The sequence below is a fragment of the Lontra canadensis genome, unplaced genomic scaffold (genome assembly GCF_010015895.1).
Source record: "Lontra canadensis isolate GAN:19392208 unplaced genomic scaffold, GSC_riverotter_1.0 scaffold63, whole genome shotgun sequence".
NCBI classification, from domain to species: Eukaryota; Metazoa; Chordata; class Mammalia; order Carnivora; family Mustelidae; genus Lontra; species Lontra canadensis.
Window position 1 is genome coordinate 2,823,092 of NW_022631057.1, and position 16,425 is coordinate 2,839,516.

Genomic DNA, 16,425 nt, shown 5'->3' on the forward strand with positions numbered 1-16,425 from the left:
ATACTGGTAATGTAATACATTGGCTAGGAGTTTGGGCCTCAGAGACAAAGATCACAGTCCAAATACTATCTGTGCTGGTTCCTGGCTTCAAAAGTAATTTAATGTCTCTACATTTTCATCTGTGAAACGGGGATCGTAATGCCTACCTCATGGGATGATCAGATGAGATAATACATGGCAAAGATTAGCATCGAGTTAGGTTTACCATTGTGGGTTACCTATTAGGATGGGTGACAGGTGCCAAGATAGATTTCTGTGCAAAGTGTTGTGGACTCTGGATCTGCAGCCTGGGGAAAAATCTGAAACCAAGGGTCCCGTATGGCCTTTTGAGTACCCTAAGTTGAGGGTGCCTGCTAGTGGAACCAAAAACCACTTCCTGAAGTGAGAAAACAGGTCGTGCCTCATCTATGCTTCTGTTCACACCATCGTTTGCTTGGTATGGTAAGATAGTGGTTAAGACAGTAGACTTTGAAGTCCAGCGGATTTGTATCTTAAAATCAGTTCTACCACTTAAAACTCTGTGACTTTGGGCAAGCCATGTGTTGGTCTAAGCTGTAATGTTTCACCTTTAAAACAGAGATAATGATACCCTCCTTTTATGACTTAGGGAGATCCAATAGAAAATGTATATAAAAATGCTTAGCACCATACTTGACACATAATAAGCATTCAATAAATGGAAGCTAACATTGTTGATATTAATCATAATAACCCAGAACCAGTTATTTGCTCTTATTTCACTTTTATTTTTTTTAAAGACTTATTTATTTAATTGTTTGTTTTTTGTTTATTTATTTATTTTAGAGAGACAGAGAGAGAGAGTGCACAGGGGCCAGAAGGGCGGAGGGCGAGAGAATCTCAGGCAGACTCCTGACTGAGCATGGAGCCCGACGAAGGGCTCGATCTCACAATCCCGAGATCAGGGCCCTGAGATTGCAACCTGAGTCATAACCAAGAGTCAGATGCTTAACCGACTGCACCACCCAGGCACCCATGTTATTTCACTTATATTAAATGAGGAGGCTGAACTAGATAGTCTCTAAAATTCTTTATTTTGAACTAGATAGTCTCCAAAATTTTTTATTCTTTATTCTGTAATTTATGGTCTCCAACCAATCAGGAGAGGTGGAGAGGAAATGCAAGGGTTAACCCCCTTCCAGAGTTCTGCCTGGTTCCCAATGCCCAGCGGGGGCCTTGTCAGGAGGAAACTGCTGATTCCTGCCTGCTTCTGAGCCAGAGCGAAAAGGAAGCCTACACCCTTCTCTGGCTCCAGTGGCTTGCAGAGAGACAAGCCCGGGCTAGTGACCAAAGAGCAGCAAAGGCACTGGGAGAGAGGTGACAGTCGGTGGGACCAGGACCTGAGAGAACAGCCCCTCATCAGCCCCCCTGTCCCACCCCTGACAGTCATGGTCATTGGGTGCAAATTTTGCAGCAGTGTGGGCAGGGAAGCTGGAATATGAGTTGCGGCTTAAAATCCCGACAATCTCAGGGGTCCCAGACCTGGGGATCCAGAAACATTTGGTGGCCTTGGGGAGGGTGAGGGATGGGTCAGTGAAGCTGTGGTCCCACGGCTTAATTTTAGCATAATCTCTGGACTAGCATGTCTCAGATCAAGGGCTTGAGCTTTGTGCCCAGAAGAGGGATGAGGAAGAGGACTGTCACTCACCGAATGGAAGCTGTGTGCTGAAGACCGAGCTAGGCAATTGAAGTGTTACCTTATTTGATCCTCGGTAAACCCTATGAAGCAAAGACCATCATCTTTCTGTCCAGCCGTGCTGCTGCTAAGGGAAGCCATACTTCAAGCTCTCGCTGTTTGAGCAAAAATAAAGGGGCATCAGATATTTGGAAACCCCTGACAATTTAGAGAAGAGAGAAAGAAATGCCAGTCAACTCCAAAGGCTGACCTTCTGGAAAAAAAAATCTCCCTTTCAGTTCTGGAGATTCTAGAATCAGAAAGGTGTAGAGAAATCCACAATCACAGCCAGGGTTTTTGATTTTGCTGTCATTTCTCAGAAATGGGCTTGGTCTCTGCCTGTGCCCAGACTCTGCAGCCTTACCAGCCCCTGGAGAAAGTGGGAAGGAAACTGAAGCCCTGAATCGAGGACTTTCGAGCTAAAGAAAGCTTGACCATCACTTGGTCCAATCCTTTTGCCTCACAGAGGTTCAGAGAGGGTCTATGACATACCCAGGTCACATGGGTGGATAGTGGTAGCAACAGGACTACAATTTAGATTTCTTAAGTCTTACCAGGGTACCTGCTGCCTACGGTGTAGGGATGGGAAGGAAAAGCAGAAAATAAAAAGCGGTAACTGATTCCTCCGACCTGCCTTTCTTGGGAGCTAGAAATTTCCATCATTGGGTCTAGTGCTAATAAACATTAAATAGCTGGTTCTATGCAGGGAGAGGGGGTGGGGTGGGGATATTTGATTAGAAGCATTTGGCCATTTCCAGGGTGTAAATACTCTCACCATGGCCAAGTTCAGGCCACCAGTGTGATGCTACTGACTGCAGACAGGCGCACGGTCATCCCTCGTGAGCTGTCCAGCATGCCACTGCTTCACTCCCTTCTTGAGGAACTTATGCCTTCTGCTGTGTCTTCCTTTTCTCTAGTGGTTCAAGGTCATCCTTAACCTGAATGTCGGTAACCTTTGCTAAAGAATGCATACATTCACACACACACACACACACACACACACACTCACCGTACACTCAGACACACACAAGAGCAGCTCCACCTTTCCCACTGGAGTCGGGGCAGCTGCTCTCTGGAGAACACCAAGGAATCACAAGATTCCTCACGAGGCTCTATTCCCTTGATCTGAGAAGGGAGCAGAAGGGAAGTCCCCGGTTTAGCCATCACATGCCCTGGCTCATAAACCATTTTTTCCAAGGAGGTCAGCTGTCAGTGAGTGATGCCCCAGCCTGTTCTTCCCCAGTGAGGGTGAGAGGAGGAAGCTGAAGGGAGCAGCTTGCAGGTTTCTCCCTAATGCTTTCTATGTTTCCCACAACAGTCATTTCTTTCCTCCTCTGGGATGCCTTTTCAGACCCAGGAGGAACAGCTTCTCAGGGTTCTTCCTGGCCTGGGGTCTGTAGCCTCTGCCCACAGGATTGCTGGTTAAACAGTCAGCTGGAGCATCTCAGGGGACCCATCGTGACCCAGCCCCAGGCTAAGAGCTGTGCCGGCAAGACGAGCCTCCTCGGCAGCCCCCGTCCTTAGGAAGCATGTGGTCTTCCTCTTCTTCTTTTTTCTTGCAACTGAGTGAGATCTTAGAAATAATCCATTTACTTTCCCATTTAACAAGTCCAAGAGAGTTCATTACTGTTCTAGGTTTACACAGCCACTTAGCAGGTGAGCAGAGGCCAGAATTCAGGTCTTTCTACTTTGGAGTAAGTTCATTTTTCATTGGCTCAAGGTGGTCTTCTTTCTAAGGTGCCCTAGTGTCTCCTGAAAGATACTCTTTATCTGGGCACACCAGCAATCCCTTCAGACAGGAAGGAGACCACCTCTGGCATTGTCTTTTATTCCTGTCCCCATAAACATGGCTAGAGACCTAGAGTGTACAGTAGTGGAAACCATCGTACAACTTAACAAAACTGAGGAATGGATTCTTCCATTTGCTCCTCAATAATTTTCTCAGAAAAATGGTCAAACAGTATGACAAATGAAGAAATGGAAGTTTATGCAGATGAAGTAACTTTTCCAAAGTATAAGGACCTGCCCTGTATTATGATGATCCTTTTCAGTCTATCCTCAGCGTACGATCTGATGAATGTTGGGATGGCTTGCAATACCTTACACCCAAAGGGAGACGAGGCCTGGCAGCCCAAAACACAATCAAGAAACCCTCTCCGGCTGATAGAAATCCTGTGATGTTGCCTCCAGACTGAGTCTCCTCTGTTTAAATAGAAGGATATGGTCCCCAGGGACATGGAGGACATGGAAATGACCAGACAATGAGTTGAAGCAGTCATCTTTCTAGATGACCCCGGATCTCTTGGCGGAAGTGTGGATGAGTGGCTGTGGGTTAGTGCAAGGAAGCCTACAGACCCCTCTGTCTGGTTTCACGGGAGCTGGCGTAGGATTTATGAGTCATTTGGTGACATGTTTTCGTTGGAGGCATGTGTTAGGTTCCTGAACCCCAATAGTGTACCTTCTGAGGCCTGGTGTCCTTGGGCTGGCGGTTGGGTGTGGGCTACTGTAAGGAGATTGCCCTTCTTCCGCTGTCATTTACCCCAATTCCCTCCCTTCCCTCCAGCCGGTCCCCATCGATGACAACTTCTGTGGGCTGGACATCAACCAGCCGCTGGGAGGCTCAACTCCAGTGGAGGGCCTGACCCTTTATACCACCAGCCGGGACCGCATGACCTCAGTGGCCTCCTACGTTTACAATGGCTACAGCGTGGTTTTTGTGGGGACGAAGAGCGGCAAGCTGAAAAAGGTAAGAGTTCGTGAGCGCAGACCCCCCCCACCACCAGTGCTGTTTAGCTGTTGGCTAAGATTTGATACAGGTAACTAACTCTTCCTTTCCTTGAAAGGGGTTAAGATGGGGGAGTAGAAAGGTGTTAATTTTGTGGCATGTTTCAGTATTGTCCAAACTTCACAGAATTAGAAAGGTACCTTAGCCCGAGGGCGGGGGAAAAAAGAATCAGCCTTTATCTCCAAATCAAGTAGAACCGACACTTTGACTCTGTGTCATGAATCACCCACATTACAAATCCCTTGCCACCGTTCGCAGAGTTGACGGCACTGGTCAGAAGTCTTTGTTGCGTCCAAAGCAGGTGGTCAAAGCAGGTGACTGGGCCCGATTGGAAGAATCCAGGCGTGTGGTGCCCGCGTGAGAAACCGCTGTCCTGCCTTTCCTCTGCCTGCAACCACAGACCCTTCCCCGCCCTTCCACTTGAGCTGCCGGGAGGAAGTCGGTGTCTTATCTCACGGCTGCCCCGGGCCCCTCTGCCAGCTGGAGGGCACTGGCTGGCCGGGGCCGGCGGCGCGGAAGGCCTCTGGCACGGCGGGCTCGAGCCAGCAGCTTGTTCCTGCTTGTCTAGAGCTCAGGGTGCAGAGAGGAGCCCGGTCTGGTTCATTATGTGGGATTCCGGCAGCCACATTCTTTCCCGTTGCAGCTCATCCCTTTGCCCACGCTCACCGTCCTGCCTCCTTTCCCCAGTCCCGCCACCTGTGGGCCGAGGCCCGTGCAAGACCTCAGCACGTCTCACCCTTTCGTGTTAACACCCCCCAACAGCTCTTTCCCCCAAACCCATTTAGAGTCCAGGGAGCGAGGTCTTTCGGGAATGTGGAAGGTCGGGTGGCGGGGAGTGAGCCTGAGGAAGAGTTTGCTTGTTCTGAGTCACTGCCAGAGGAGATGAGACAACGGGTCTCGGTTTGTGTGGAGGAGCTCAGCTGTCCAGACAGCTTCTGGTTCTCACGATGCGAAGGCCCTTTAACCCTTTTCTGGCTCTGCTGAAGGTTACTACTTGTTCTGGTCCTGGGACCATGGACCTTGGCTTGGCCTTTAGGCCCATGGAAGAGTATGGATGTGGTTCCTGCGTTTGCCTTTCCAGAATTTAGGGGGAGGGGAGGGAGTTGCCTTACTCTTATTCTACCAAGATTTAAAAGCGGCATACTCCACTGGGCCAGTGTGGAATTCAGCGTGGGCCCCTGAGTAGCGTGGGCTCCTTCCCTGAGGGCTTTCTCCCTGTACTGGCAGGTAGATAGTGCTTTGCATGGGGGCGTTGGGCCAAGGAGCCTACAGGAGTTGAAGTCCAGCCTGAACTCTCTCTGTCAAGCCGGGTGCCCTAGAGTATCATCATCCACCCAGGGGGGCTCCCCTTACTAAGTCATCTGCCCACAGAGACCACCTTTTTCTCTAATGCACAAAAGCTTGCCAAGGGTCAGAGGTACCCACCGTGAGGCTGGCGCTCCGCACCTTGCCCTATTCTTCCAGCGCCTTCACTCACCGTTCTGGATCATTTGTGCGACTCTTTGCCTCCTTTACTCTCTCGAAAGTTCTGTTAAAGGCAGGGGTCATGCTCCATTCATATATATTTACCTCCTTCTGCCTAATTCTTTCACCAAGTGTTCACACATGGGTTAGGCCCCCAAACTGCTTTTGAGAAAGAGAACCATTCTAAGAAATCTTCGAGAGCATCTTGCCCAATACGTTCAAGGCTGGTCAGGGAAACTGAGGCTCTCAAGCACAGAGACGAGGACAAGTGGCTTCTTGCCCTGACACTCAATTTGGCATCCTTTTTGTCCTAAGAGGCAGCCATGGAGCATGGGATAGAGGCCGAGAACTATCTTCAGGTCCAGGCTTGCCAAGGAGTTCAGCCAGGGACTTGTGCTTCCGTTCTCGTCAGTCCTGGGTGTGCGTTACACCCGGTTGCTGACCGGGTGGATAAGGACTGGATAAGTACAGAGAGATCCGGCCAGATGCAAAGGAACCCTCGTGCCGACCTTCCCAGTCAGCAGTCCCAGTCCCAGCCCCAGTATCTCTATGCATCTTGGGCATCACACCCGGGGCGCTGCTTGGGGCATCTTTCCCAGCCACACACCCAAGTTAGCCAAACACTCTCGGCCTTGCTGGAATCCTGGCGGACAAGTTGCTGTGGAGGCAAGTCAGCGGGTTCAAGGGCAAGGCTAGGGGCGTAGCTGCCCACGGCTTGTTCCAACCTGTAAGGTGGCCACTCCTTCTCAGTCTTCACTTGGCCTTTCTTTGACTGTTTCTAAGAGCTCATATTATCTCTCCTTCTCCTGTGCAGCCGCCCTTCCTTTCCACCCACACTCCTTCAAGGCACCTCATACTTGCACCCTGGCTCCCATTGGCCTCCCGTTTACCTACCCGCCCGCCCCCCCCCCCCTCGGGGCCTCAGCCCCTGAGGAAATTTTGGGATGTTCCCCGGAAACTCTACCATGGTCCAGGCCCCATAGCTCTTTCAACACAGGAAGGAAAATAAAGAAAAAAAAAAAATCCAGCTAAGAGTTTGGAGAGGGGAGGGAAGTAGGGTGCGTCAGAACTCGTCACTTCTTCCCTGCCTGACCAGGCGTCTGTCGGACTGTCCGGCCCTCAGCCACTACAGCCATCGGAACAGGATGTTCATGTAGGGAAGTGTAGAGGACTCAGAGACTGTGGCATGACCATGAGGGGCTCTTACATGCTGTGACACATACTTGCTTATACACTGTTCTCTGCTAGACACTGGAGGAACATCACAGACTAGGCCTTCTGAACCCCAAGCCTGTGGAAGGAACGGGCAGAATGAGGATGAGACCTCAAAGCCAAGAGGGGGTCATATCTGCATCAGCTAAGGGTCAGTGCACTACAGGTGATGAAAAGACAGGCCATGGCCCACCACAGGGATGGAATAATGGCAGAGAAACTAACTATGGTGCAATCGATCTTGAAAGCTTTATTGAGGAGGAAGAGTACCAGGATTTGGGACAGAGAAACTAATGAATTGACCAATGGGTGAGAGAGAGAAGGGGATTCCAGACCTTGGGTGCCACACTGAGAAGGTACAGAGCATGTACCCGGAAGGTCCAGAGTACGCAGGGAGGAGGGCTGTAGGATTGGTGAGGGGAAGGTCCGGGTGGTGCACCGTAAGGGTCCAGCCCTTAGAGGACCAAGTGAAAAGGATCTTGGGATTTTTGTTGACCACAAGGTCAAGAGGAGCTGACTGGGTGTTGCAGATTTCCCCAAATTAATTAGTCCTCACTGCTCTAATAGGAGAATCATTTCCAGGTCGTGAGACATGGTAGAGTTTGCTATGTGAAGAATTTTTTTTTTAAGATTTTATTTATTCACTCGACAGACAGAGCTCACAAGCAGGCAGAGAGGCAGGCAGAGAGAGAGAGGTGGAAGCAGGCTCCCTGGTGAGCAGAGAGCCCGATTCGGGGCTCGATTCCAGGACCCTGGGATCATGAACTGAGCCAAAGGCAGAGGCTCAGCCCACTGAGCCACCAAGGCGCCCTGTGAAGAATACTTTTAAAAGGATAGTAACTCAAAGAAAGAGGAGTAGAGGAGGAAACAAAACAGCTTTCTGCAGATAATACAATTTAGAGTATTTATTTTATATTTTATATCAGGTGTTATTCTAAGAGCTTTATATCTACTACCTCATTTAATCTTGATATAATTCTGTGAGGTAGGTGCTGTTATCACTTCCATTTTATGGATGAAGAAATAGAGTCCCAGACATTCATCTGAGGCCACAGAGCTAGTAAATGGCAGAGCGAGAATTTGAACCTTCATCGTCTGGTGTCGGCGTTCATACGCATAGTCTCCAAGCTGTGGAAGATGAACTAGACTTACGTGATATGGCTCCAGAGAGCAGAACAGAACCTGTAAGCAGGAGTTACAGTAAAACACATACCATAAGGAGGAAGTTTCTGGTGGCCAGACTGTCCCAACATGGGAAGAATTGACTCCAGAAGGAAAGAGCTCCCAGTCATGGAAATATCCAAGTCACTAACCAGGGGTGCTGTGGTGGGGCTCCTGCACCAGCCACGTGATCCTTATGCTGCCATGGTTCCTCTGACGGGCGTCGAGGGAGGGCAGGCTGTAGCGGAGAGAGGGAAGCCGAGGCACTCTCGGTGTAGGCTTTGAAGTCACGGACTGGGTTCAGCTTGCTCTCAAAGGCAGACAGTAGAAAGCCGTCAGGGTCAAGGAAGAGGTGTAGGGTACAGACAGGACAGGGCATGGGCAAGATGGTGGGGGCAGGCAGGCCTTGCGGGGGCGGGGAGGGCAGGGATATAAAGGAGGAGAAAGCAGGTTTATTCTGGGGCTGGGCACCATGGTGTCGTGGCTGAGGGCAGGCTGAGCAGCCAGAGAAGAGAGGCAGGGAGCTCGTGCCGAAGCAGATGGAGGAGGACCAGTGGCATCAGGAACTACAGACTCACTGACTAAGATGTCCCAGCTTGAAGGGAGGAGCCCAGGAGGCGGTTGGAGCACAAGTCGTGGGGAGAAGGAGGGAAGGATGTGGGCTGAGAAGACAGAAGCTGACAGGACACGGGAGGGAGGACTCTCTCCAGGTTTGGGGAGGAGTCCCTCTGGTTCCTTCTCTCCCTTGACGACTCCTGAAGCTTCTGTCTCTGTCCCAGCTTTGTGTCTCTGCAGGCCTCCTCTCCCCTACCCAGGCCTTACCCAGCAGGAGTTGGTGGCTTTCTGTTCTGTCTCCCCACTGGAAACAGACTGGTAACGGTCCTTTAGTCTGTCCCTCCAGGCATTGTGAGGAGCACCCTCCTCAGGCCCCTCCCAGCAGGCAGTTTTGCCCTGATGGCATCCAACACGGGAGCAGCTACTTACTCATGTGTCCCCTTGAGGTTCCCAGATGCTGAAGGACAGGGACCCTCTCTTTCATATTTATGTCCCCCTTCCCCACGGCCAGACCCCACATCACTCACGCATTAGGTGCTAATTAAATTTCTCTCCAGTGCACTGGGTGCCACCTTCCTATGCCCGACACCTAGGTGCACTGACTGTGAGAGAATGAGACGCCAAGAGTGACTGCTGTTGACGTGGCTGGTTGCAAGGGAAGGAAGTTATGCTGTGGTAGATATGTCAGGGGGAGGGGGGCGGCAGTGGGAGGAGGCGTCAAGAAAATGGGGGAGCTTGGTGGGTAACAGGAAAAGAGTTTACGAACAACATTTGGAAGAGGGTGGGCGGTCCTCTTAGACACAGTGCCCGGGGTGGAAGAAGGGGACAGTGTTTACTCTGTTGCCTGGAGATCCCCAGAATAGCATGGCTGGCCATCTGCCTCTCTTGGATCAGACTCGGGCCCGCTGACGGCGGGGAGCAGGTGCAGAGGCCCAGGTAGCCACCGCCCTGGCCCCACCCTGCCAGCCCTCCCCTCTGGTGACAGGACTCTTGGACAGTTTTAGAAATCTGCAGAGACTTAGCCCTTTTCAAGTTCTGGGGAGAGCCCTGGCCTCTTTTGGCACCACCTCCTTTCCCATTAGCTAACCAGCATGGCCTCGGAAATGCCTGTGAAATTCTTGAGGAAAATTTTGTCTTTCCCTAAGGGACATACCAACCAACCCAAGGTCCCTGCCGTCCGCAGCCCACAGGAAGCCCTGACTTCCCAAGTCCCATTCTTTTTCTGATTTCACAAAGGGTTTACTAAGCAAAGCCAGGAAAACGGAGCTCCTTGCAGTAGCAGCTTGGGCGCTGGACAAAGATCCATTGAGAGCACCGAAGTCATCCTTCTCTTGAGCCCCAGGGCTATTGTCAGCTCTTTGGTACCACTGATTATTTACAAGACACTTTCCTACGGGTCTTTCCATCTTCTGAGAATACTTCAAGTAAATTCCATGATTACCCCTTGCATCTCTGCCCCATTTTACAGATGTAGAAAACCGAGCCACAGAGATACGGAGTGTCCTCCCTGAGGTGACATGGCTCCTCTGCTGGAAATAATGACATTGGCCTTTATACTTCCTCCCCAAACACACGGAAGTTCCTAACCTGTTACTTGACTTCCTCCTGGGGTGGAGCTGTCTTGGCGGACAAGAGGCCAAAACCGATGAAAAGCCGAGAAACATGCTTTTCTGTCTGTGCCAACGCCACCAAACAATAGCCACTCATTCCTCTGAGTGGAAATGATTCACTCATTTCTCAGTGTGAACCCTGGTTTGAGTCAACAACCGGGGCTGTGGGTCCAAGTCTAGGCGACCTCATGCCTCTCCTGGCCCTTGTGACGGCTGACCCGAAGCCCTGACCCCCTCGGGCATCTCAGCAGGGCCGGGGATTGGGGTCTGGGGCAGCAGACGCCCTCTCCCACTTCCCTGGAGCCTGCAGAGAAGAGTCAGGTGGTGGCCCCGAGCTCACCACCACATCCCCGGTAATGAGTTTGGCTCCCTGCCCAGGCTCCTGCCACCAAACGCGCTGTTTGTTTTGTTTTTTATAGGCCTCTTGGGTCCCAAGCACTGGTCTTCTGGAAGCTGGGAACCGCAGCACTTCTTTGGCACCCAGAAGGAGGCATATTTTTACAGAATCCCCCCAGACCCCCCTCCCCTGGCCACCACATCCCTCTGTTTGACCATGACAGGTGTAGAGAGGCGGGGTATGGGTTTCCATCCAGAGCCCCAGCTGCCCCCCCCCCGCCCCCGGCGAGGAGACCCTGATCTCCCAGAGCCACTCTGAAAGGGGAGATGTTAAAGGTTTGCTTATTTTTGGCGCCTTTTGTGAAGCCCCACAGAGTCTCCCATTCTGGACGGTCCCTGTAGGAGGCATCAGGCCATGTGCCCGGCAGGCCTCTCTGCCGTCCAAGAGGGAGCCCCTGGGGCTCGAGGCTTTATCTCAGGACAGGTGAAACTCAGGGAACTGGGTTTCAGGGACGGGGTGGAGGAGGGGTAAGGATTCAAGCTCACAGAATCCAGGTGACCCACATAAGGCCAGGCAGCATTTGTCAGGGACCAAGGTACTAATATTTACAGAGCTCTCATCTTTAGGAAAATACAGAGCACATCTTTTCAGGCCATTGAGGCTTGCTTGCCCATGGATAGAGGACGTGCACACGTATGTTGGGGTTGGAGGGGACCTCCAAAGGCCACTGGTTCCGTTCCTCTGCCTTCAGGTAGACACTGATTTGCATAAGCAAGCGTAGATGGCTTACGGGATATGTCCTGACGCTTGGTCGCTTTCTTTGTCTGTAACACGTGAGCAGTGACAGTACTCACCTCTCGAGCTTCTGCTGAGAATTCAGTCCAGTGATTCGTTGTTGAACCAAGAATGACTGAGTACCTACTGTGTGCCATTGTCTGGGTATACAGTAGTGAACAAAGCTGTCAAAATGCCTGCCCTCAGGAAGATTTTATCTCCCTGTCCAAAGACAGACTGAAAAGAAAAAAGTAAGTCAGCACAACATATAGTATGTTTGGAAGAGAGTAGGGGCTCATAGAAAAAACAGAGCATGGTGAAATAATTCCTGAACAGCATGGTGTGGGATCTGAGCGTATTTGATCTTAAATATCACCACTATTGCGACTTTAACACGTGAGCCTCGATTTTCTTCTTCTGTGGAGTGGGGTAGCAATAAACACTTTGCATAGTTGTTGGAAGGAACAAATGAAATCATGTATGGAAAGTACTCCCTATTAAGTGCTTGTCACAGAAGTGCTTTGCGTTATTATTACTAACTGCTTTGAGGCTTTCCCCAAATCCCACTTCTTGTCTGGCTCTCTGGGGGAGTGGAGCTGTCAGATCAGCCTCCTTTTTTTAGTGACATGTTTGCAAGGTCAGAGGGAGGAAGAGAATCCTGCTCCCTTCCCCCCCAGCCCTGAGTCATGGGAAAAAATACTTCGAAGACTAGACCAGCTGAGCCGAACTAATCTAATCCTGCTGGACATTGGCATCCAGCTGCATTAGTCACCAGTGAGAGCTTTCTGAGAGTTGCACGAACAATATGAACGGACCCTTCCCCAGGGCGGGGCTGGGGGAAGTGGCCAGCTGCTCTTGCCGCTTAGCAGAATGAACTACAACAGAGCCCTTCTCTGTCCCGTGCGTGCTCCCAAGCCAACCGCCATGTCCTGGTGCTGTCCATTCTGCCTCAGATTAACTATGGAGGTTGGGGGCAGGTCGGGGGCGCTCAGTTTCCTCCGCTGGCCCCCTGATGCCTGCATGGCAAACACAGCAGATATAAAGAAGCTGATACAGAGCCCGAGGCGTGGTAGGTGCTCGATAAATGATGGCCGTTGCTGCTGTTGCTACGAATGTGACTCTCACGAGTCTTATTGCTGCTACCACTTCTCTGCTGTTATCAGGCTCTTCTTCCGGGGCCCAGATCCCCCAGGTTTCTATTAGCTCATTATTCCCATGCCATTTTCTGATGACTAGGAAGGGCTGGGATATTTCTCTGCTCTGTTGCAGAGGTTGATACAGAAATTCAGAGAGGTTAAGGACTGGCTCTGGGTCACAGGGACGATCGAGGGAAGATGTGGGAATTGGAACCAGAGCTACAAGTATTTCAGGTGCAGATGGGCCCAGCAGATGTTTAGGTCACTTCTGTGGTTCAAGATGATGAAGCCAGAAGCTTGCAGCTACTTGAACTTCTGTTTTCTTCTTATCATGTGTCCTTCCATCATGTGCTCAGAGAAGCAGGAAATCCATGGAGAAGCATGGTGGTGAAGGTCAACCTGAGTTTCTGTCCTTTGGAGCCCTTCCTAGGATTCTGTCCCTCTCCTGCCACAGGAGAAAGGTCTCTAGGCTCCAGGGTGGGGTAGATGTTCAGGAGCCAGAGCTTCTGTGGCTGTCCCAATCAGCCACCACTCCTATACCATGTTCTGGGTTTTTAAATCAAACGCTACTGCCACCAGCCAGGTGTCCCCACCTAACCTGGAAGGAGCAATGGCACCCACAGGCTTTAGTAACTAATCAGGGATTCTCACCTTTATAGTTTAAGGTAGGCGAGAGCACAGCCCAGACGGCCGGGGAGAAGGTGGACTCCCTCATACAAGGTCAGAATCTTCACCCTGATTTTATACCTAGAAAGGATCTCAGAAAACTGGTCCAGACAAAGATTTTGGGCCGGTGAGATTATTTTTTGTTATATTTTCTACTAAGACTGCTGATGCCTACATCCGTTCAAAATCACTCAGGTTCTTAGCATCAGAGGCAAGACTCGAATTCAGGTGCTTCAAGTCCAGTGTTTGGTCCCTTCTCTCTATGGCATATGGAAGAATGTTCTCTCTGCACAAAACATCAGATACACCTCCACCTCTCCCTGGCATACAAGCATTCCCTAAGCAGAACCTGTGGGATCATTCTCCCGGGGACAAGGGTCTGGCTGAGCTTCCTGTCTTGGGCCTGACCACATAGCCTTGCTTTGGGGTGACCAGCATCCCCAAGCCCTCTCTGCATGCTTGAGGATCTTAGCAGGTCCTGGCCAACAAGGAGGCCTGCTTGACCACAGGGTGCTTGCATTCGGGCTAAGGTGTTCTGACCTATCAGAAGGACACTGAAGTGGGAATCTCAGGTCTCACATATTTGTCCTCTCTAGGCATGCCATTTGGGGGGGGGGGGTTGTATTATCAATCAAGCACTTACTATGTGCTAAGTACTGAGCTAAGTGTTTTTCAGTGAAGTATCTTAATACTTTTGTAAGTTAAGGATCCATACTCTGTTTTCCATGTGAATAAACTGAGGTTCAACAAAGTGAAATAACTTGGCAGTGACGGGGCTTCTCCGTGGAGAGCTGGAGCCTGAGTCCAGACCTGTGCCTGGTCCGTCCTGGCTTTGAGCCCTTAGTTGGCCTTCTCTTCGATCCCATCCGTCCCTCTGTAACCTACCACCTGCCCTTCAGAGAGAGGCAAGGAGGGGCACGAGAGAAGCACGGAAGGGCTAACGCTTTGCGCTCCTTCCAGCAAAAGTGCCCTGGGAACCAGGGACATGGCAGCTGTCACCTCGGCACACGCTGCCTTGTGTCACCCCCTCGGGCCTTGTCCTCCCCCTCCCCACCCATCTCAGCCCAGGCCACAATGGATGGGGTGGCAGCCCTTTGTGCCACACACAGTCCCCAGCTGACTCCCCTTTCTCCAGGCATCATTGTTTGCCGTGAGCTTTCTGAAGGGAAGACAAAGGGGTGTTGCTAACAACGCCAAGAGCTGCTGTGTAAAGCGTGGGGGACTCGGCCCATCACCCGTGCATCCCTCCGAGGCCCCGGGCTCTTCTTCAAAGATGCTGTCTGGGATCTTTTGTGTGCCAGTCATACCCATTCAGACCTGGCAGGGCAAAGGTTCCAGGGGGGTGGTAGGAGGACACTGAAAAATGGAGTCATTTTGATCTGGCGAAATTGGAAGAGACATTAATGCAATAGTTAACCGCAAACCTCCGCTAGGGGGATGGGCCCGAATGCTTGTTCTCTGTTTATGGGGCTTATGCAGTTCCATCAATATTGATGCCTGATGCCTTTGATTCTGACACTAATCATTGCTATGAATTAAATTTGCAGCCATATAATTAGGATTGCTATTAATAGGGCCCTGAGCTAAGCACTACGATGCCGCGTGTCTTTTTCTTGATAGAGAATGGCATCCTTGGAACTCTGCTAATGGGGCGCACCTGGGATTTGCCAAGAATGATGTGAAAATTATACATTTTATATTTGTGTTGGGCCTTTACTGAAATACCAGCAAGCCAAGGTGAGGCTGGAGGAAAGGTTCCCTCCTGCCCACTGCTGTGGACAGCGACGAGGTGTGTCTCCAGCTCTGTAAAGTCGGTAGGAATGGCTATTTCAGAGCTTGTTGTGGTTGCTCGTGGTCAAGCCTCCAGCAGGAAGGTGGGAGCTCATGGTCAAGCTCATAATCAGGAAGGTCTTCCCTAAATCTAACCTACTAAGAGTCAGCTTAGGCTAAGAGACTGAATCTTCTGTATCAGACTTTAAGGTGGCCATGAGTCAACTAAGGGAAAAAGAATGTTTCTTTAAGCTCTAAGCTTGGTTAAAAGAGTCTAAGCCAAGCCCCTGCTGGGGCTATTGAGAAGCCCAATTGGACAGATGATTAGGCAAGACCCCTACTCACAACTGATCTCAAGGCCCCTCTCCCAGAGAGCTCCCTGGACCACAGAGCACCAGCTAACCTCATACCTAAAAGAACCTGCTGCTACCCGTGATGGGAAAGAATGACAAGATTCTTCTCTGGGTAAATTTGTAGCATATTTATTTACTGGGGAGCCCTGCCTGTGATTATGATCAGGCCCCCAGTTCAGGAGTGCCCCATTGCCCCATTCACCCTCAATCTGAGTAGTTCATCACACACCCAAGGCTCCTCAAGCCTTCTGCTAACATAGAATATGTGGAAACCCCCACCCCCTGCCTTATCACTTAGAATAACAATATGTGCCCCTCGACATAAGGGATGCATTAGTCCCTGCTCTTTTGACCTTCAAACTGAGAATAATTTTCCTCCAAATCATCATTTATTGATTTTTTTCCCTTTCATATTTTTAAGTCATCATGAGAAGACAGTGGTTTGAGCTTACGTCTTCTCCCTACTATTTATAAAGCATATAACCCTAAGTTACTTAACCTCCTGGAAACTTGGAGTTGAAGGTGATGATAGTAATGTCTACTTCATAAAGATGATAATAAGGTTCAGGATGTATCTAAATTGCTTATCACAGGTCTTCTGCACCTACGAACAGCTCCCACTCCCCACTTCTCTGTCTCCTGTCACGTAGACCCAGGTATAGAAGACAAAGGGGTAGCTCTCGGTGCACATGGCCTCAGAAGAACACCACATTCTCTGCCACCCGTGCTCAGGGACAGCACATGGAAAATGAATTCCTCCAGAACAGATGGGGTACCGGAACGTGAGTTCCAGAGGCCCTCGGCCCTCTCACCTCACCCTGAAACACTCAACAAGGGCTTCTTTTTTGCCCCATAGCTTCTGCTCTTTCTCCTGCTTACCAGCGGTCCAGGCTTTTGGGTGGACCAAAT

The 16,425-nt window shown here is 50.6% G+C and overlaps 1 protein-coding gene and 1 long non-coding RNA gene across 2 annotated transcripts in view; one reads left to right on the forward strand and one right to left on the reverse strand.

Moving 5' to 3' along the window:
- The window catches only part of PLXNA2 (plexin A2), a 212,267-nt gene that overhangs the window by 27,379 nt on the left and 168,463 nt on the right, over window positions 1-16,425 (forward strand). The window contains exon 3 of the mRNA XM_032878124.1: window positions 4,257-4,439. Coding sequence (XP_032734015.1) covers window positions 4,257-4,439 — 183 coding nt within the window. The remainder of the gene's footprint in view (window positions 1-4,256; window positions 4,440-16,425) is intronic.
- On the reverse strand, window positions 8,564-9,203 carry LOC116879724. Its single transcript, XR_004385093.1, has 3 exons — window positions 9,138-9,203; window positions 8,787-8,910; window positions 8,564-8,625 (listed from the first exon to the last, which is right to left on the reverse strand). It is a non-coding gene; the product is annotated as an uncharacterized LOC116879724 (long non-coding RNA).